The 21,962-nt window shown below is 42.9% G+C and overlaps 1 protein-coding gene across 1 annotated transcript in view; it reads left to right on the forward strand.

The window, feature by feature from the left end:
* Nucleotides 1–282: 282 nt before the first annotated feature.
* Nucleotides 283–21,962, forward strand: part of hace1 (HECT domain and ankyrin repeat containing E3 ubiquitin protein ligase 1) — a 28,284-nt gene continuing 6,604 nt past the window's right edge. The window contains exons 1-17 of the mRNA XM_069720751.1: nucleotides 283–335; nucleotides 548–637; nucleotides 4,891–4,995; nucleotides 6,240–6,315; nucleotides 6,425–6,556; nucleotides 7,773–7,855; nucleotides 8,088–8,184; nucleotides 8,929–9,030; nucleotides 9,131–9,237; nucleotides 9,526–9,676; nucleotides 13,275–13,579; nucleotides 16,051–16,119; nucleotides 16,230–16,317; nucleotides 18,094–18,205; nucleotides 20,605–20,702; nucleotides 20,870–20,957; nucleotides 21,134–21,283. Coding sequence (XP_069576852.1) covers nucleotides 307–335; nucleotides 548–637; nucleotides 4,891–4,995; nucleotides 6,240–6,315; nucleotides 6,425–6,556; nucleotides 7,773–7,855; nucleotides 8,088–8,184; nucleotides 8,929–9,030; nucleotides 9,131–9,237; nucleotides 9,526–9,676; nucleotides 13,275–13,579; nucleotides 16,051–16,119; nucleotides 16,230–16,317; nucleotides 18,094–18,205; nucleotides 20,605–20,702; nucleotides 20,870–20,957; nucleotides 21,134–21,283 — 1,882 coding nt within the window. The 5' untranslated portion in view covers nucleotides 283–306. The remainder of the gene's footprint in view (nucleotides 336–547; nucleotides 638–4,890; nucleotides 4,996–6,239; nucleotides 6,316–6,424; nucleotides 6,557–7,772; nucleotides 7,856–8,087; nucleotides 8,185–8,928; nucleotides 9,031–9,130; nucleotides 9,238–9,525; nucleotides 9,677–13,274; nucleotides 13,580–16,050; nucleotides 16,120–16,229; nucleotides 16,318–18,093; nucleotides 18,206–20,604; nucleotides 20,703–20,869; nucleotides 20,958–21,133; nucleotides 21,284–21,962) is intronic.

The raw sequence follows: 21,962 nt of genomic DNA on the forward strand, positions 1-21,962 counted from the left end.
TTTGGTTACAAAAGATCAGATGTGCAACAAATTATTGTAATATGTCAGGATTTCTTGTTGCAATTGTTTCTTCTTGAAATTGATAATAACATATTTTGTCATGTCCTCGAAAATATTGTTTTCACAGAAATACCCTGAAATATTGTGGTATTATTTTAGGTTAGTATCACCCAATATGTATGTATGCATAAATATGTATATGTGTACTGTATGTTTTTCTTTGTCTGATTTCCAAGTGTTGTCCAGTAGTTTTACTCGTCTCGTGTTTCTCCCTCCACAGACAACGAGACCGCCGTGTACACACTGATGCCGATGGTGATGGCCGACCAGCACAGGTAAACCTCCGAGCATCTGAACAACATCAGGAGTGTATTCGTGTTAAAGATAGAAAATAAGTATTATTACATCTTTTCCTGCTTTTTCCCGCACAAACGAGTCCCGTTGTGTTTGTATATTTGATTCTGCGCATCTGAACCTCAGAGGTGTCGTGAACTGTGTTGTTGTCTCCAGAAGAAATCCTTCTCCATGTTTCATCTCTCTCTCAAAGGTCGGTGTCAGAGCTGCTGCTCAACTCCAAGTTTGATGTGAACTACGCCTTCGGACGGGTGAAGAGAAGTCTGCTGCATATTGCTGCCAAGTAAGAATCATCTGTCCTTGTTTTAATACAATAATGTCTTCATTTTTAAATCATTTGCACAATAAACTAAAAAAATCTGGATTTAGGAGCTGCTGAGAGGAACATTTGTAGTTTATGTTCACAGGTTGTTTCACATCTCTTGTTACTTTAGGAAATCAGAAAATAAACAGCGTAAACACAGCAGCTGTCGTATTTCCTAACAAATAGTTTGAGCGAACACCTACGTGATGGACTGCAGCGTCGGCTTATTTTCTGCTCCTTCCTGTTTGTTTGATATGCGGTTTTCATATTGTGCGACATGGTGGTGTATTTGCATGTGGGTGTGTGTTGTGTTGGGTATCAATGCCAACGTGCAACCCACACAACCGACAACTAGCTGCCTGCCAGCTGCATGTGTGTGTGTGTGTGTGTGCTCCTGTAAATACAATATACACAGATCATATGCTCGCTGACAGTGATTGGCTGTTAGTCAGTACTAGAAGCTGTGATTTGTTGTTGATGTTGTGGGTTATCGGTGATCGGAGGTTGTCAGCTGACTGTACGAGTCAAAGAATTGATCAATTATATCAACATGAGTCAAACTAAGTTAATCAGAAAATCATAATGTTGATTGATTCATAGCTTAGTCCTAGTTAAACATTTAAAGTTCGTCCGTCCGTCCTGTTCATCAGAAGATGTGATTTGCAGGTTCATGTCTGGAGGTGAATCCTTGCAGTGTGATGACACACGAGTTCATAGATAACTAAACTGATCAATATTAGCTCATTCCAAATCTTTCATCATTGGTTTATAAAGTACTCAAGAAATTACAGTGTAAAAATGATAAACTACAATAAAATGTCTGCATTACATTGTTTTTTTCCACCAGGTTCATTTTGCAGGTGATTTTTGATCCAAATATAAAACATCTGTATTGTCATATTATTATCAGATATTTGAATTCCCTCATATAAGGAGCCATACTGGGTGGACTGAGCTGTTCATTTCATGGTGTTATTAAAGCCAAACACTCGGATATCGTGTCTCTGCCTCTCTGTTTAAAGGTGAATCAGGTAATAAGCATAAACCTCCAAGAAATTGTTGTGGAAATCTTGCAATTTTGCAAAATTCCTGCGACTTCTCTGCAGATGATGATCTCTGTGGAGGTTCTACTGAAGGCTTCATGATGCAGAGGAAAAGTACAACTTTTCCAACAAAAATAACTCCTGATTTACAGTCTTTCCTGTCATCACAACAAACAAATTACATGTGTTTAGTACAGATTTATAGTTATAAGACATTGCAGTTTATTCTTGTGCAAACAATGCGTTGAATTAATATTCTTTAAAAAGCGTTTAAAGCACTTATTTGTACAGAGAACCTAAACAAGGTGTTTTATACTGCAGTCAAACGTTCTGTAAACCGACGTAATGACTCAGGAACGTTTTGTATGTTGGAGCCGATGGTTCCTTAAGTACAGACATTTTTTAATTATCTAAAATATCTCCAGCTCTTTCTGTGTATTGTTATTATCATAGGAAGTTATAACATATGACTTTCTTTATTAGGTAGCAGTTAAAAAGATCTGAATTTATTTTCCTCAACTTTGGAAGGAAAGATAGACTTTTGGATGATAGCTTTGAAACGTTTGAGAAAAGTCGCAGCAAAATCCAGCATCAATCAGAGAATCTCCACCACAACCGCGTCTGTCAAGAGACTCAACTCAACTTTATTTATTAGCTCCTTTCATACAAGCCTGCTTCACATCAGAGCAACACACACTCACAAAAAGCAAATCGACCGACATAAAAACAGAACAACAAGATTAGAAATAAGGTAGTAAAAATGTAGGTTAAATAAGATGAGGAAATACAAATTGCAGCAATTAAAACAACGTTATAAGAAACAATAATTAATATTCAGGAAAGTAAAGAAAAACACCAGGGATAAAAACGGTAATTACAATTTTTAATCTGGATGATAAACATTGATAGAAAACAGATTAAAAATATGATAGATCTTTAGTTTTCTTTTAAAAACCCTCAGAGCTTCATAAAAAGAGAAGACACTCCCACCAGACCTGCTGTGGGACACATGAGGAATATTTACAAGAAAAGCAGAGGATGATCTGGCAGGAACATGAAATGAGACCAGATCACTGATTATTTAAAACTTCATAAACAAGTAGAAGACATGTGAAAGCGTGAGTGAGTGTTTCAGCGTCTTTCTGAGATAAAAAAAAAAAAAAGATCTGACTTTAACAATGTTCCTTAGGTGGAAGAAGTTTTAATAACCTCATTAAAATGAGCATTAAAATTCAAGTCACAGTCTAAAATCGCTCCTAAGTTGGAAATGTTATTTTAATTTGAGTGCTCCAATCATCTGAGCTGCACAGGCTCACCCCTCCCCCTTCAAACCCTCCCTTGTCCCAACACAGGTCATGCATGAGGCATGATGTTACTGCATTTGGGCCTAATGACACCAGTTACACCTTCTTTTCCACATCGTCTAGTTGGCCGCAATTTGAACCTGCTTTTATGTTGTGTTAATACCTAGCATGAGTCAGTGGGTTCATGAAGGGATCCTGGCGGCTGCATGTAAACCTGCAGTTCCTTTCTGTTGCTTTAGAGGAACACTTTACATGAAGGTGACCGTCCTGCTCTTGACTCTGACATCAGTTTTGTCTGCATGCATCCTGCTGTGAGAAGGCGATGTTGCAGCCTTCTTACCCAACGTTAAATCAACTCTTGTACAAACTGGGTTCATTCTCATCAGAGTGAAGCCTCTATCTCAGCATTGTCTGTTCACCAGTGGTATGGCTACCTAATGGACCCTGTTCAGGGATGTTTATCTGTCTGTGTCACTGTTATTAGGGCACACTCGGACACTTTTATTTGGTATTACACCAACGCCTACACATGGTGGTGCACTCAGTCCTCAGTGTAGATTCTGAGTTAAGTCCACAGGGAGGAGATGCGGTGTCATGCTCACTGGGTTGGGATGTTACGGACTTCGGAGCAGGTCATGTGGGAGTGGGCTGCGGGTCGGGTGGGAGTGGGCTACGGGTCATGTGGGGGTGGGCTACAGGTCATGTGGGGGTGGGCTACAGGTCATGTGGGAGTGGGCTACGGGTCATGTGGGGGTGGGCTACAGGTCATGTGGGAGTGGGCTAAGGGTCATGTGGGAGTGGGCTACGGGTCATGTGGGAGTGGACTGTAGGTCATGTGGGAGTGGGCTACAGGTCATGTGGGAGTGGGCTACAGGTCATTTGGGAGTGGGCTAAGGGTCATGTGGGAGTGGGCTACAGGTCATTTGGGAGTGGGCTACGGGTCATGTGGGAGTGGGCTAAGGGTCATGTGGGAGTGGGCTACGGGTCATGTGGGAGTGGGCTGCGGGTCATGTGGGGGTGGGCTGCGGGTCATGTGGGGGTGGGCTGCGGGTCATGTGGGGGTGGACTATGGGTAATGTGGGAGTGGGAGTGGGCTGCGGGTGATGTGGGAGTACGCTGCGGGTCATGTGGGAGTGGGCTGCGGGTCATGTGGGGGTGGGCTGCGGGTCATGTGGGGGTGGGCTGCGGGTCATGTGGGAGTGGGCTGCGGGTCATGTGGGGGTGGGCTGCGGGTCATGTGGGAGTGGGGGCTGCGGGTCATGTGGGAGTGGGCTGCGGGTCATGTGGGAGTGGGCTGCGGGTCATGTGGGGGTGGGCTGCGGGTCATGTGGGGGTGGGCTGCGGGTCATGTGGGAGTGGGCTGCGGGTCATGTGGGGGTGGGCTGCGGGTCATGTGGGGGTGGGCTGCGGGTCATGTGGGGGTGGGCTGCGGGTCATGTGGGAGTGGGCTGCGGGTCATGTGGGGGTGGGCTGCGGGTCATGTGGGGGTGGGCTGCGGGTCATGTGGGAGTGGGCTGCGGGTCATGTGGGGGTGGGCTGCATCTCCCAAAGTGAAAAACCTAGAGAGGTCTGAAGACGCAGATTCACACGAGGAAAAACTGGTGGTTGATTTCTGGGTCGTCTCCTCAACGTTTCCGGTTAAAACGGTCTCCAATTTATAGATTTAAAAAGTTTAAATGATAAAAAAAAAAAAAGTATTTTAGAGTTTTACGTGATGTTGAAATCTTTTCTAGATTCTGAGACTTCATGAAGGAAATTGCTGAAGTTCATGTTGAGTGTTCTGCTGTGAGTTTGTTGGAAAGCCGTGCTGACTGATATCAGTGTTGAGCGGCGGCCGTCGTCCCGTCTGCTCTCATCTGAGTCCGTCTGTTCTCCGTCCGGACAGCTGCGGGTCGGTGGAGTGTCTGGTTCTGCTGCTGAAGAGAGGAGCCAACCCAAACTACCAGGACATCTCGGGCTGCACCCCGCTGCACCTGGCTGCCAGGAACGGGTAGGAGACGACTCACCTGTTCACATGTCGCTGTTGTGTTCAAGGTCTCTACTTTAGCATAAGGTTAGGTTAGGTTAGGTTAGGTTAGGTTAGGTAGTTACTTTATTAATCCCCAAGGGGACATTTTTTAAACGTACCCTTTGGAGTTTCACTGGTCTTTACAGAAATGTAAAAGTTTCTCTCCACAGGCAACGAGACTGTTAAACACTCTGCACCTTGTTGGACTCCTTTACTGCAGGACATCTTATATTAATGACCTTTAGCTTTTCAGCCGGTCTCTGCTGTTTTGTTATTGTCTTCTAATTCTGTGTCTCAGGTGTGTTTTATTATGTTTTTGACACATTTTGATTGTGTTCAGGAATTTTTATATAATTAATATGGATATGGTTGGAATAACAAATATAGTAACCTTGAACTTTGAGCCTTGAAATGCATTGTGGGTACCGTTGAGGTTAAGCAGACATGCTGAATGTATTTTCAGCCTCATAAATAATTGTGAAGCTGATTCTTGAATGATTATAAAGGCAGAACATCTTTGTAGTCGTCTTCTTTTGTTGCTGTGTGCACAAAACCCCAAACGCAGATCTACGGATAAAATCATCTGCTGGGATTAGTGGGATTTTTCCTTTATTGAAGTGATACAAGACTTTCCAGACAACCTTTCAGTGTGATATCGATGTGTTGAGATAACAGCCGATGCCACATGCTATTTAATCTGAGATCTCTCAGGCGTCAGTGGCTGGACTCGGACATGTCCAGCAGAAACACGGGAAACACGGAAACACGTAAACATGTAAACACGGGAAACACGTAAACACGTAAACACGGGAAACACGGTAACCGTCCACAAAACAAGAGGACACGTTTCTGTGTCTGCTGCTGGAGAACGCAGCAGACTGAATCATCACCTGCTGATGAGTTATCGTGTCCTCGGATGTATCAATTTATCTCTTTGTCTATTACGGCTTAATTAACAATTTTATGTCAAAACATATCCTGAACTTCTCCCATAATACTGCTTGTTTTGCTGCAGTGAGCTGAAGGCGACATGAGACGATTCACAGACAGTGAAACTTTTGATATTAATGTATAAATAACTGGATGAATCCATGACTCAAATTTTTCTTTTGAATGCTTTCTTATCAGGCGTGTTTTTTTGCAGGTCGTGATGCGTGAGTCTCGGTGTGATACGGCGTGTGCGTGACGACACTGATACTAAACTGTCTCCTCCACTGTGCCTTCAGACAGAAGAAGTGCATGGGCAAACTGCTGGAATACAACGCAGATGTCAACATCTGCAACAACGAGGGACTGACAGCTGTGAGTGGAGCGTGAGCCTACGGTTGTGTTGAATCTCGTCACCGCTGCGTTACCGTGGTGACCTGCTGTGCTCGGGATAGTGAGTGTCCTCGTTGAACTTCTGCTACAGATCCACTGGTTGGCGGTAAACGGACGGACGGAGCTGCTGCACGATCTGGTGCAACACGTGACCAACGTGGATGTGGAGGACGCCATGGGACAGACGGCGCTGCATGTAGCCTGTCAGAATGGACACAAAACAGTGAGCCACCTCCAAAATATGTCTTTCATTAAACAATTTATACAGTTGAGCCTGAAATTATTCACACCCATGTCAAATTTTCATGACTAGTGAATTTGTATTGGAACAGTTGGTTTCATCGTCTGTAAATTACTTAAATAAGAGACAAAACTTTGGAAGACATTTTGCCCAAGATGTTAATAATAAATCCTGTTTCCATGTTTTTTTTTTTATACACTTTTTACTAAAATGTAAAAAATTCTGACGTTTCCAGCCAGAAGTGAAGTCTTGGTCAGATTCAGCAGACATGAACGTTTGACGTGGGTATGAATGATTTTGGGCTGAACTGTATGTATTTGCATTTGTAGTCCTGCCAGCTCGTGCATGAGCTCAAAGCCTGGCAGCAGATGTTGGTCTGGATTTCATCAGTTCTTTCTGTCAACTCACTCATTAAATACAGTCACAGTGCAGTAATGATGCCCCCTTGTGGTTAAGTTACGTACTGTCACCAGAGTATTTGCCTGCCACAGCACACCTTCCTCCACACATACAGTACAGAGGCAAAGCAAACATGATTGTAACATATGGAGGAAGTAATGAGTGTGAATGTAAATCTTATTATAATGAATGCAATGTGTCACAGACTGTTGTTAATAATACATCAACTTTCTTTGTAAAGAACCTTTCATACAAGAAATGCAGCTCAAAGTTATTTATAGCAAGAAAATGACATGCAGTGTTTCACACATAAAGGAACATTTAAAAATGTAGAAAATAAATAAAATGTACAAAATTAAACACAAATAGAGTTGAAATATAAAATAAAGCAATATGCATTTTAAAGGCGCGGTAATTCAAGTGCAGGAGAGCTTCAGGAGTCGCTAGTTAAACGCTAAAGTAAAGAGATATGTTTCAAAAGTCAAAAAAATAAACCAGCAGCAGATGATCTCCGTGTTCCTGAAGGCGCATAGTTCACCACAGAGTTAGAGATGCGACTCGGTCTGAGATCATTAAGAGCTTCGTATGTGAGGAGGCGGAGCTTAAAGTCAGTCCTGTGTGTTCCAGGTAAACAGTGCAGAGCAGCCAGAACTGGACCGATGTGTTTTCTCCTCTTGGTTCTGGTTCACAGCCGAGCTGTAGAGTTTTGGATGAGCTGAAGTCTCTCTGTTGTTTAGTTCTGATCTATTATGTGAAAAAATATCTTCCAATATGTGAGAGAAGTTTCATGTCTGCACAGACGGTGTTGTGTCTCCTGGACAGTGGAGCCGACATTAACCGGCCGAACGTCTCTGGAGCCACGCCCCTTTACTTCGCCTGCAGGTGACGTCATTGTCATGTTGGTGATTCAGAGTGGGGTCTCAACTCTGTTACTCTTCCTCTGGACTATTCAGATGCACTTCTGTTGTGCTTCTTCTCATTCAGAAAAATACCTAAAAACATAAGTCTGCTTTCCACAGTCATGTAATTAACCCACGATATTAGGAATTACAATATTCAACAACACCTGTGTTCAGTGTGACTCCAGCTGCATTGAAACTTCTTTTTTCTTCAGCCATGGCCAAAGAGACACGGCTCAGATCCTCCTGTCTCGAGGAGCCAAATACCTCGCTGACAAGAACGGAGTCACTCCTCTGGATCTTTGTGTGCAGGTGAGAGTTTCAACACCTTTTAAAGGGCCCATATTGGATTTCAGAGCAGGTCTATGTGCTGTAAATACCCTGAAAGTATTAAAACACTCAGTCAACAGAGACATGCACACAGCCCTTTTTTTTTTTTTTTTTTTTTTTTTTAGCTTTTTGGATGAGCCATTTGGACTTTTGTGAATTTGTGATGTCACAAACTGGTGCTCATGTCATATGTGGCCCTCAGCATGGCCCACTGTCCAACCGTTTTAGTAAAAGAAAACACAGAGCGGTCAATCTGTCGTGCCGAGAGGTGAAGCTCTGTAGCGGATTCCAGCACGGTGGTGCAGTGGTTAGCACTGTCACCTCACAGCAAAAAAGGTTCCGGGTTCGAATCCGGTCCTGGGCCTTTCTGTGCGGAGTTTGCATGTTCTCCCTGTGCTTGCGTGGGTTCTCTCCGGGTTCTCCGGCTTCCTCCCATCATCCAAAAACATGCACCTCAGGTCAGGTTACCTGGCGCCGCGCTAGTGGCAGCCTGCTGCAGCATCTCCCCCCTGAGAGCCCCCCTGCTGTAGTGAAGACATTTCCCCTTGGGGATTAATAAAGTGTATAAAATCTAAAAAAAAAAAATCTGCAGCCCCTCGTCTTATGGAGATCAAGACTGCAAATACAACAGCAGAAAAGTGTAAAATATGGGACCTTTAAGGTTTCATTAATTTTCCTTTTCTTCTTTGTATTTGTGTGACTGTTCCTCCTCTGTTTTTTCTTCAGGGTGGATACGGGGAGACCTGTGAGATCCTCATCCAGCACCACAACCGACTGTTCCAGACGCTCATCCAGATGACGCAGAACGATGACATCAAAGAGAGCATGGTACTATCAGTGGGTCTCCAAACTCACCACGAAGCCCTTTGTATGAATTTAAATTGATGTGTGTGTGTGTGTGTGTGTGTGTATGTGTGTGTGTGTGTAGCTCAGGCAGGTTCTGGAGCACGTCTCTCAGCAGAGTGACAGTCATTATCAGAGGATCTTGACCAGTCTAGCTGAAGTGGCAACGACCAACGGACACAAGCTTCTCAGGTATAATTGTAGAGAATAAAACAGGTGGTTTGGAGAGAGCTCCATACGGCCATGTGTTAAGATACAGTTTTAAAGTCTTATCTAATAATTCCAGGCCTCTAATTTGTTTAAAAGTTTCCAGAGATCTACTCTGAGAAGACACATGACACACACAAACAACCACAACAAGAAAACACTTTAATATCATTCCTGCTGTTGAAGCTGTTTTATTTCATTCTAATTTTATGCATTTTTAATTGATACATTTTTTGTTATTACTGAGATGGTTTTTCCTTCGTCCGTTCTCAGCCTGTCCAGCAGTTATGAAGCTCAGATGAAGAGTCTGCTCAGAATAGTTCGTATTTTCTGCCATGTGTATCGACTCGGGCCTTCGTCACCGAACAACGGCATCGACATGGGCTACAACGGCAACAAGACGGCTCGCAGCCAGGTGTTCAAGGTGAGTACCAGGTGTACACACAGCACACTGGGATCTGGAGGTGGGACACTGAATCTGAGTTACATATCAAAACTAGTGGTCACCATTCTTTTGGTTAAAGTTTAGTGTGGAGATTTTTAATGAGAAAAATACATCCAAAGTGCTACAGTAGTCTTTGGCTTGAACCTGCTGGTCTGCTGAGGCCTCTCTGTATCTGACCTCTCTCGGTTAAACCACGCCAGGACTGGCCAGGACAGCGACTCCAAAGACAAGAAGGACGACGATGAAGACATGAGTTTGGACTAAGTGCTCTTTTAAGAAAACTACCCTGATTATTTAATGTATTTATTACAGTCACTGGCAAATAGAGAATTCACACTGCGCTCCCTGTATTTTAATTGGCTCTGCCAATGCGTCTGTGCGTCATTTCAAGATGTCCACCGAACATACACTGCCGTTCAAAAGTTTGGGGTCACTTAGAAATTTCGTTGTTTTCCCTGAAAACATACATGAAATGAGTTTAAATAGGAAGAAATGTCATTGATAAAGTTAGAAATAATGATTTTTAATACTTGTGTCTTTCAAACTTTGCTTTCATCAAGGAATCCTCCATTTGCAGCAATTCCAGCCTTCCAGACCTGTGGCATTCTAGCGGTCAGTCTGTTCAGATAATCTGAAGAGATTTATCCCCATGCTTCTTGAAGCACCTTCCACAAGTCGGATTGGGTTGATGGGCACTTGTTGCATACCATACGGTCAAGCTGCTCCCACAACAACTCAATAGGGCTGAGATCCGGTGACTGTGCTGGCCACTCCATGATAGACAGGATGCTAGCTGACTGCTTCTTTCCTAAATAGTTCTTACATAGTTTGGAGCTGTGCTTTGGGTCATTGTCCTGTTGTAGGAGGACATTGGCTCCAATCAAGTGCTGTCCACCGGGTATGGCATGGCGTTGTAACTCTGCCTAGAAGGCCAGCATCTTTGCCTTTTCACTGTTGACGTTGAGACTGGTGTTTTGCGGGTACTATTTAATGAAGCTGCCAGTTGAGGACCTGTGAGGCATCTGTTTCTCCAACTAGACACTCTAATGTATTTGTCCTTCTGCTTAGTTGTGCCTCGTTGGGCCTCCCACTCCTCTTTCTATTCTGGTTAGAGCCAGTTTGCGCTGCTCTGTGAAGGGAGTAGTACACAGCGTTGGACCAGGTCTTCAGTTTCTTGGCCATTTCTCACATGGAATAGCTTTCATTTCACAGAACAAGAACAGACTGACGAGTTTCAGAAGAAAGTTCTTTGTTTCTGGCCATTTTGAACCTGTAATGGAACCCACGACTGCCGATGCTCCAAATACTCAACTAGTCAAAAGAAGGCCAGCTGTATTGCTTCTTTAATCAGCACAACAGTTTTCAGCTGTGCTAGCATAATTGCACAAGGGTTTTCTGATGATCGGTTAGCCTATTGAAAGGATCAACTTGCATTAGCAAACACAACTTTCCATTGGAAGACAGGACTAATGTTTGCTGAGAATGGGACTCTGTACGCCTACGTAGATATTTCATTAAAAATCAGCTGTTTCCAGCGACAGTTGTCATTTACAACATTAACAATGTCTACACAATATTTCTGATCAATTTGATGTTATTTTAATGGACAAAACATGTGCTTTTCTTTCAAAAACAAGGGAATTTCTAAGTGACCCCAAACTTTTGAACGGCAGTGTAAATAATGATCCACCCCATTAAAAGCAGATATCTGTGTTAGTGTATCCCTGAAAATCCTATTAACAACCAGTGGCTCTGACCCAGAGATCTGATTGGTCAACTGAACATTTGGAACAAATCATCATGACATCACATCCTGCTCATCACTAGAAATATCACTCCACCTTCAATTCAATTCAATTCAATTCAATTCAATTTTATTTATATAGCGCCAAATCACAACGCTGGTTATTTCATGACACTTAACACATTAAATTCCTTACAGTGGAACTTTACAACATTATACAGAGAAACCCAACAATTCAACAATTCAACAATTCAACAATTCAACAATTCAGCAATTCCCACATAAGCTAGGAGGGAAAAAAAACTCCTCTTTAAGGGAGAAAAACCTCCAACAGAGGGAAAAAAAACTCCCTTTAACAGGAAGAAACCTCTGACAGAACCAGGATCAGAGGTGGGCGGAGCATCTGTTAACAGAACCAGGATCAGAGGTGGGCGGGGCATCTGTTATCAGAACCAGGATCAGAGGTGGGCGGCCATCTGCCTCGACCGGTTGAGGTGTGAGGAGAGCAGAGAGAGAAAAAGACAGCATAGAGATAGAAGAGAAGAACTGTTGGTGGAGATGACAATTAATCATTAATTAAAGGGAAGACTTCCTTTAAAAAGTTTAGTTGGGATGAGATCTAACAGACAGCTAGAGGATCCAGATGAAGAAATAATTCTAGTTAACTCAGAGAGCTCAACAGGAGAGAAATGTTCCAAGTTTACATCTGGTCCTACAGTTGTTTCCAGGGCTGCTGTGCTTAACTTCACATCAGTGACAGTAACAGGAAGGCTCTGCCCGATTCTCTCCCTGATAGTAAGAATTTTATTAGTAAAGAAGTTAATGAAGTCATTACTGCTGAGAGCTGAAGGAATAGAGGGCTCAACAGAACTGGGACTCTTTGTCAGCCTGTTACAGTGCTGAAAAGAAACCTGGGGTTGTTCTTGTTTTCCTCTATTAATGATGAATAATATAAAGTTCTGGCCTTACGAAGAGCTTTCTTATATAATATTAGACTCTCCTTCCAGGCAGGTGAAATTCTTCTAAATTAGTGGAACTCCATTTCCTTTCCATCTTTCTAGTCGCTGCCCAGCAGAGCGTCGTTCTGAGTTGTACCATGGAGACAACTTCCTCTGGTTCATGACTCTCTTCTTCAGAGGGGTACCTCTTCAATGGGAATATATAACTAGAATAGAATTTCATATAATATGTACTATAATGTAGTTTCTACTTGTTATAGTTCTATTAAATGACCCATTTGGTGAAGTCGGGTCTCTTTTGGTCCTTTTTGGTCGCTCCGAGCACCCGTACCGTAACACCACGGATAGTCACGCACCAGACTGAGCTAGCTGATCAGTTTAGTGTTTCTATGTTCTGTATTTATTCAGTTGGAGACTAGAAGTCCTCTCTGTTGCTAGGTGGTTGCTAAGGGTCGGACTACTTCCTGGAGTAGTAAACATTTCATACATTACATAAGAGTCTACTGAGCACATTTAGATGACATGTTTTATGTAGTTGGTAATTTGTTGTATAATCATAATATTACACTCTTTATTACACTGACCGCTTCACTGTCGTGTCAATAATGCCGTAAACCCTCGAGTGTAATGTTGCGTAAATAACATCCGTCTCACTGACCTCCAGCAGAGTTATAGTTTCATGTCGTGTGACCAGCTGGACAAAAGCTGAAATGTTGATCTTTTTGTTTCTTTGAAACTAATTCAATCCCAGATAACATTAAAAAGTTTTGTTAAACACCCTGAATGTTAAAGTCTGTCCTTCAGTGTCATGTCTCCTGCATCACTTCCTGTTCTCTCTTATCCCACGTCCCTCTGACTTCCTGTCTGTGTGCAGCCGTTGGAGCTGCTGTGGCACTCCCTGGACGAGTGGCTGGTGCTCATCTCCACAGAGCTGGACAGGAACAGGAAGAACCCGTCCTCCTCCACCTCCAGCAGCGAGATCGCCTCTCTGCTCCTGAAGCAGCGTGAGTCCGACCACTCCGGTGCCACGCCGAAGCTGCCCTCCCTGCTGGACCCTCACATGGTCATGGAGGCGGAGGCGTACGCCGACGGGGAGGACGTCATCTCCATGACGGCCAACCGGCTCAGTGCTGTCATCCAGGCCTTCTACATGTGCTGCTCCTGTCAGATGCCACAAGGGTCAGTGTTCAGCTCTTAACTGTCGGCTCAGTGTAGAAAGTTCTAGTTTCAGGATCAACTGTGATCTCACCGACCTCCAGAAAACATACAGAACCAAAACCCTCATTTTTATTTTTCAGATTAAAGCTGCCACTAGTACTACCACTACATCTGGAACAAGTACCGTCTCTAGCTCTACTGCTCATACTATTACAGCAATACCACTGTTACTACAGCCACTACTGCTACTGCTGATATACTGCAGAACCATTTACTTTCTGCTTCTACTACCACACCTACCACTACTACTACTGTACTAATACTGACTCTAGTACCACCACCTCCGCTACCAGTATTACTCCTGTCACACACTGAGAGTCAGTGTAGCGTTCAGGCAGTCGGCCCTCAGTCCTGCTCTGAGTTTCAGCAGCTTTTTACCCTTTAATTAGTTGTGATTTTGTATTAATTAATGGTTGTCAAGTTAGATTGAATGGAGCCAGAGGTGGATCAATAGTTTCAGCCAAAAGTTTACATTACAGCTTTCTTATCTACGCTTTTTGCAAGACCATAGTAGCAAGAAAACAGCCACAGAAAAAACAATAAATGAGGCTGTTTGGAATATTTTTAAGTTCGGTTTAGTTGCACTAAAGATCCATTTAAAATGATCCAAACAAGTTCAGCACACCTGGTTGGTTTCCTACATAAATCTGCCTTATTATAGCAGATAGCTGGATGACAAGAGCAATTCGAGCCGGTCTGTACGGTGTAACAACAAACAGCCAATTTAACTTATTATCACTGTCAGTAATGTTATAATGAGGTGTACTAGGAAATAAATGCCGCCCGCTCTCACGTGCACCCTGAATGACAGAGAGGAGTCGTAAACAGACAGATTCCCCTGAATCTGTTCCAGTAATCCTGATCACTCATATTACACAGTTAGCTACCTGTATAAAATACAGCTACGTAGCCAAAATAGCTGTTTATGAACTAGTCTAGAAGAAAAGTTCAGCATTCAGCTTGATCCTTTTTCTCACCAAGAGCCGCCTGCTGCTGCAGAAAACAACGTGATGTTGACTTTTCTTCAGCTTCTACTTTGCCAAGAGTTTCAGCTGTCATGAGGTTTGCTGCTCCATTCATTCTAACAAGAGGTCCGAATCCACGTCCTCCTCCTGTCAGGTCGGACTGAGGGCAGACTGGACCCCGCAGCGACTGAGGCTCGCTGACTACATCTGTGTAACACAATACGTAGGCATCGTCTCTGCTCACGTGTGTCCGTCCTGCGACTGAATGGATGAATGAAATACTTTCCACACTGTCTACCGGTAATGAAACGGCCGCAACAGCACTGTCGTCTCTGGAGTGGGTTTGCAGTGTTCGATGCATCACTGTTGAACAGAGGAACACAGACGTGACGTTTAAAAAGACAAATCAGGTTTCAGCTGCGTCCTCGAGTACATTTTAAACCCCCGCTGTGACAGAGCAGGTGTAAACGGCCTCACTGACTGAAATAGAAACATGTTTTCTGTCAAAAGCACACGAGAAGGATGACTGAAAAACGCACCTGAAACATGTGCTGTGTCGACCCACTAAACTCCTCCTGGCGGGAGGTGTCACTCCTCCATCTCTGCTATGCTGAGCCTGTGTATCCGTGTAGGTAGTGACTCGGACAGATATCAGCCTCTACTGCATGTATCTCTACCGCCACCAGCACGAGCCGTCATTTCATCCATCACATTCATTTCATATCAGACTGACTGATACTGTGTTGGCAAAAGGCTTCAGACAAACTGACATCCGGCCAACCCGAGGTAGTTTCACTGAAAGTGGGACAACTCCCACTGCGACCAGCCATGCCTCATCTACCTCCTGTTTGCACCCTCATTTATCCGCCTTTGTTTAAACCTTTCTCCAGGTCTGTAATTATGCACAATTAGATCATTAAAGATGCTTAATTAACCCTGAGATCCTGACAGATGCACCGTGGGCTCCGTGTTACAGCTGGCACGAAGCGCCACCGAGTTCAGAGCAAGTTGAAATGGAAAAGGGGGCACTGATTTTAAAGATGCAATGTTTTTTTCCCCTTGATATAAAGACTAATATTAAAAATCCAGAAGAAATAAGAAATTGTTAACCAGCTTCGTGCGATCTCGTCTGTCAGGGTTTGTTAAGCCAGATAGCGGAAAGATATCGTGGGTATGTTGAACCCACTTCTTAGTGCAGGCCTCTGGATACAGATGCAACATGCATGTCCTCATAATGATCAAGATAAGAGTTGAAAAGTAAAGGTAATGAAATGAACCTGCAAACAGCTTCATGTTTGTCCATTTGGAGAGGAACAGAGCTGTCAATCAGCTGTCTCACTGTTGTTGTTGCTCTTCTCCTTTTAACGCTGCTGTTCATCAGCAATCTGGATTACTGACCTGAATAATAACTTAAATAACCATCGTTATGTTCCGTGTTTTCACTGGTGTCCGTCTCTCCTCACCCAGAATGACTTCGCCCCGCTTCATCGAGTTTGTCTGCAAGCATGACGAGGTGCTCAAGTGTTTTGTAACCAGGTGAGTCCGCGTTTCCGTCCGCACACATCGACCTGCTGACACATTCGATCCAGCGACTTATCTTGTCTTCATTTATTTACAACTTGATTTCTCTCTCTGCCTCTTTTCAGGAATCCAAAGATCATTTTCAACCACTTTCACTTTCTCCTGGAGTGTCCAGAGCTCATGTCACGCTTCATGCACATCATTAAAGGCCAGGTAAGGCAGGGTGGTTGATTCATTTCAAGACATGTCTCTTAAATTATTTCCTTTTTAGAAAAATCAAAAAAAATTGTTTTAACTTTAATTGGATTGATGCATTTTAGTGTCATTTGATATTTTACTGGTTTTTGTTCTTTTTTTCCCTTGAAATGATCCCAAACTTGAGACATTTTCGTTAGTTTTCTCCATCTTGTCTCTTGTTTGTTTGGTGTAGATTGGATCAGCTGAAGGGACGCACTAAGCTGCTGTGATTGGTTGTTTTGCTATGTTGCTGTCATTTCTTTTTTTCTGGGTGTTTAAAAACCTCACGTCTCAGCTGTACGTTTGCTGCCGACGAACAGCCTGAAAAATCATCTGAACTGATTTTACAGCTGATTGAAAGCGTCAATGTTTTCAGCAGGTCGATGCTCCCACATTAAAGACAACAAACAATATAATGCATCAATGGGCAACATTTAATATGCTACAACACAGTTTTATAATGCGACAGTCGTTGAGTAACAGTTTTTTTTTTTTTTTTATCAAGAAAGTAAATAATTTGCAAAACGCTGTTTATCATGGGACAGAAAAACATTTGAGCAAACAACAGCATGCTGCAATTTCTGCAACACAAAACCCACCAGATTTACAGATTGTGGACACACTTTGCAATGTTGTTTGTAACTTTTATTGTTGTTAAGGAACAATGTTCAAACTCAAACACTGACATTTAAAGATGTCCTGAATGAGGACGGCAGGTGGTTGAAGAACTTTACGAGCAAGTTTTGGTTTGGTTCAGATGCCCAGAAGAGCAGCTCCAAAGAATCCTGTTTCTTTTCTCATTGCACAACAAATCTCATCTGACCCTCTCATTAAGACAGTCAGTTTACTTTCTAAACTATTCACACACACAACTTAAAGTTGTCCCGAGCCTTTCGGACGGTTGAGTGTGGACCACATGTGTGTCCGTCCTGTTTTCCTCATTTCAAAGGTTTCCACCCAGACGTTGTCTCTCAAGCTCATCAGGAGTCAGGACTTTCTAAAATCCTTCATCAGCTCCCAGGCTGAATGAAATCTACCAGACCTGTACCAGTACCCGGCTCCGCTCCGTTTGTCTCTGTTGTATGCAAACTAAACTGTAGCTTCAAAGGTGTTTACCTCAGTCTTCTTTGACAGGTCTGTCTTCACGTGTGCGTCTTTACGTGTGCGTCTTTACGTGTGTCCTCGGAGGCTTCATGGAAAGTGACTTTGAAAGTCCCCCGTCTTCACTTCAGGATCATTTACCAGTGTTACATTCGTGGCGATAACACTTGTCTTAAGTTCCATTTATACGGCTTCATAAATTTTAAGTGCCGCTCTGAGTTGTGTGCTGTTCGCTCTCTGTTCAGTATTCATATTTGAGCTGCAGCGTTCGACGCTCGTTACCCGTGGATTATGGCTCGCCTAAGAGTCGGCGCTTGTTTTAATTACAGACTTTAAACCTGGTGAATTTGATTTCATCTCCTGATTCCTCGCTCGGTACGCCCTGCAGCCCCTGAGGGAAAAGCCTTTCTCTGCCTTCCACGCTCATCCTTCACTCTACCTCCAACGCTTAGAGAACAAAGGCATATATTATGCAAATAGAGCCCGGCCTCGTCTCTGTCTTTCAGATGAGTATTTCAGCGCTGAAGTCTCTCTGAGCCGTCAGCTGAGACTGAAAAATCCACATTCGGGAAGTTGAAAGCGCAGCGAAGTGGTAATTAGTTTAGGAAAGTGCTGTGCGGTGTGGGATGAAGTCTTGTTTTTCCCTTTCAGCCCTTTAAGGATCGCTCAGAGTGGTTCTACGAGCATCTGCTGGCCGGCCAGCCCGACTCCGACATGGTTCACCGTCCGGTCAACGAGAACGACATCCTGCTCATCCACAGAGGTACAAACTGTCCTCGCCGCTGCACTCTCTTCTGGTCATGTGTTCAAAGAAGATCACAACCAGTCCAGTCACATGCACATTTTAATGTGACGTTACCTGGCTTATTGTCCACATACTGAGTTTCTGAAGGTGGATATGTTGTTGGTACAATGTGAACATTTAGTGTTATTTCAGGACCACAACGAACACCTTATTAATTGGATCAGCTCCTGCTTCGTGCAGGTTTCATTTTGGGCTCTGTTTTAAAGATATAAGGGCCTTTTATGGAGTCAGATTAGTGTCATAACCACAGACTGAAAATAAAAGTGTTCGTAGCTTCCAGGTCTGTAAAATGGTTCTGATCCAGAAGTGTCTTCAGCTGCAATACCACCGAGTGCCACTAGAGGTCGGCTCCAAAAAGCCTCCGGCTCCATAGACTCCCATTCAACTTCTCTCATCAAATCCAAAGTGAATAAAATGTGTCCATCAGTTATCTCGGTGTTGTTAGCTAAAGTCACTCCTTCTTATTAGTTTTCTGGAGGTCCATCTGAAAATAATCCCCCATTCATTAGAAAAGAAGATTCAAAAAGACCTGTTTTTGGGGGCGTGTCTGTTTGATTGACAGGCCTGTGGTGCAGTCAGGTTACAGCTATCGGTGGGCGGGACGTAGTATCGTCATGTTTCCAATCTGATCAGTCTATGTCTATTTCTGTGTTTGTACGTTAAGAGAGAAGTTACAACCGGAGTCCTTGTATGTGTAAACATACCGGGCCGATAATCCTGATTCTGATTCTTCAAAAAAATGTCAGGTTCACAAATATATTTCTGATGCTCACACAAATATTTCTTGTTTTACGTACATTTAACATAAATGAACGAATATTTGTGTTAAAAAGTCTTTGCAATTTTCTTAAGAAACACTAACATTCATGTTTTTACATTTATAACTGTTGTAAGATTTGTTGTTTTGTGTTTTTGAGACTCCCCTGATGGGACTCAATTCACAAATAAATTTTTTCAGGCAGTTATCTGCAGCCAATCACGTGTCTCCTTCCTTTTCAGCCAATCACAGGAGCGTAGGTTTGACGATATAATCTAATGTCACTCTGAAAGTATAAAAGCTTCGTGAGCATCAGCTGCTGCGAGTGCTCAGTCTGTGCGTATCCACAGAGGCATTCAGGTACATCTGTAAAATGCAGCACTGAGTAGAAGGTGGACTTTGAAGAGAGAATTTGAAGGAGTACAACTTCCAGGTACTTCCCCCTTCGTCTCCGCCGCACTGCAGCCTGACTCCCCGCAGAGGAGGCTGTCATGCCCACACAAGCCAGTAACCACGGAAACTGAGGTGGCCAGGTATACGTCATGATCAAGAACCAAGTGGCAACCCACTGCGAAGCCATCCATCGGTTTGTGACCTTCTGTTTTGAAGCCTCAATTCTGCCATCTTGGTTTTTTTTGGAGCCAGAAATGAAAATTCTTTGAAAATATTTTTTTAAATATTTTCGGAAGAACTTCTGTCTTCCCTTTTTAAACCCAGAGACGATGTCCATTGATGCAGTTTTTGGTAGACACACGGAAGGCTCACTACGCTGGAGTCCCTCAGAGTGTGCAGGTGTAACGTGATGTGAACTCATCGTCCCGTCGGACCTACGCTCATGTGATTCGCTGAAAAGGAAGGAGATGTACATAATTTCCCAGTTCACAAAATAAACACACTTCATAAATGCAAGTTCAGCAGTTTGTATAGAAACATTCAAATCTATATATATATATATTTAATGCAATCAATATTTGTATGTGCATCAGAATTACATTTGTGAACCTTATGTTCTTATGTTCTAAGCAGAGATGCAATAACAGAACATAAATACATTGAAAGGCTTCTGTGTGAAAACATACCAACGATGAATAATATCAGTATATCTTTGAATATGATGAAGGTCTTAAAGATTTGAGCAAAGACACATTTACTGGGAAAAGACAAGAACCTCCATTACAAACAACATTCAACTTTCAAAAGATGATCTGAAACCTGATCTGTGCACAAAGTTTAATGATTAAAAGTGTTAAATGAAATCTGTTATTGGAGCATCAATCTAATGCCGTTCCCACAAATGAATCCAAAACACTCCACTGTGGATGATCGTGAGTTGCAGGAATCAACTGCAGAAGTAAAGATGTTAAGTGGAGTTACATTTTGTGATAAAATGATAAAAACACCCAGTTGTACATGGTGTGGATATTTGTTGGGTTATTGGCAGATTTGAAATGAAGTTGATCTTGTTTGAGTGAGAACAGAAAGTTTGTTTCTCTAATCCCGACTCTCTCCTCCTCTGCTTATTTCTATTATCATACATGATACTACAGTATACAGTCATACAGTATAATATCATAATTGTAGTTGTATGTTTCACAAACAGACTCCATATTCAGGAGTAGCTGTGAGATGGTCTCCAAGTCCACCAATGAGAAACTGAAACAGGGCATCGCAGTTCGTTTCCATGGTGAGGAGGGCATGGTGAGTCTCCTCACTTATACGACACGGCACGTCTTCTCAGTGACTCGCCTGTCAACACACGGATACACAGCACTGCAGTGACAGGTGTGTGTGTGTGTGTGTGTGTGTGTGTGTGTGTGTGTGTGTGTGTGTGTGTGTGTGTGTGTGTGTGTGTGTGTGTGTTTCAGGGCCAGGGTGTGGTTCGGGAGTGGTTCGACATCCTGTCCAATGAGATCATCAACCCAGACTACGCTCTGTTCACGCAGTCAGCTGATGGTACGTGATGTTTTCTCCTTACACTGATAACATTCAGTCTGATAGACAGCCTGTACAGTGTGTGTGTGTGTGTGTGTGTGTGTGTGTGTGTGTGTGTGTGTGTGTGTGTGTGTGTGTGTGTGTGTGTGTGTGTGTGTGTGTGTGTGTGTGTGTGTGTGTGTGTGTGTGACCCACAGGTACAACCTTTCAGCCCAACAGTAACTCCTCCGTGAACCCAGATCATCTGAACTACTTCCGGTTTGCGGGTCAGATTCTGGGTCTGGCTCTGTACCACCGTCAGCTGGTCAACATCTACTTCACCCGCTCCTTCTACAAACACATCCTGGGTGAGCAACGCAGATATCTCCATCACGTCTGCGGTCGCCGGCCTTTAAACCGTTCAGTTCGCTCGACATTGTTTTGAATCACACACACATGCAGCAGAACCGACATTCAGTTTAGATATGATGTGAGACTCTCGTATGATTTATATATCTTGTCTTTGAACTAACTTTAAACTGCAAAACACTTCCTGTTGTATCAACATTAATCCAGGTGATAGACGTCTGATTAGTTCATTCAGCATCATTTTTACTGTTTCCATGGAGACATGTTTACTTCACCTAAAGCTGCTGGGAAACCCAGAAACTTGGTAAATAGAATATAATTAGATTTATTCAAAATATAAATAGAGGAGTAAATATTTCTCCATGTCCAGTCATACTAAACTGCATATAAATATTTGCTCTGTGTTGAGCTGATAATTTGATATTGTTCAAAATAAATCATCTATAGAAACATTGACATAACAAATGGCCCCAACATGAACATGACATGTTTCGCTGGGTGACAAAAAGCATTTAGTGAACGTGTTAAAAGAAAAAGGAGACAACAGTAGGACTGATTGCTTTTATTGATTCCACATGATTCTACTTGTTCTTGTTGGTAACCTGAAATGATTCCAGGAATGTGTTGATTATATTGCATACAAGAAATATTATAATGTTTTAAAGATTTTTTTTTAAT

Source organism: Brachyistius frenatus, unplaced genomic scaffold (genome assembly GCF_029030835.1).
Source record: "Brachyistius frenatus isolate BFR_SWC_R1_liver_20210118 unplaced genomic scaffold, ASM2903083v1 Contig_249, whole genome shotgun sequence".
Taxonomy (NCBI): Eukaryota; Metazoa; Chordata; class Actinopteri; family Embiotocidae; genus Brachyistius; species Brachyistius frenatus.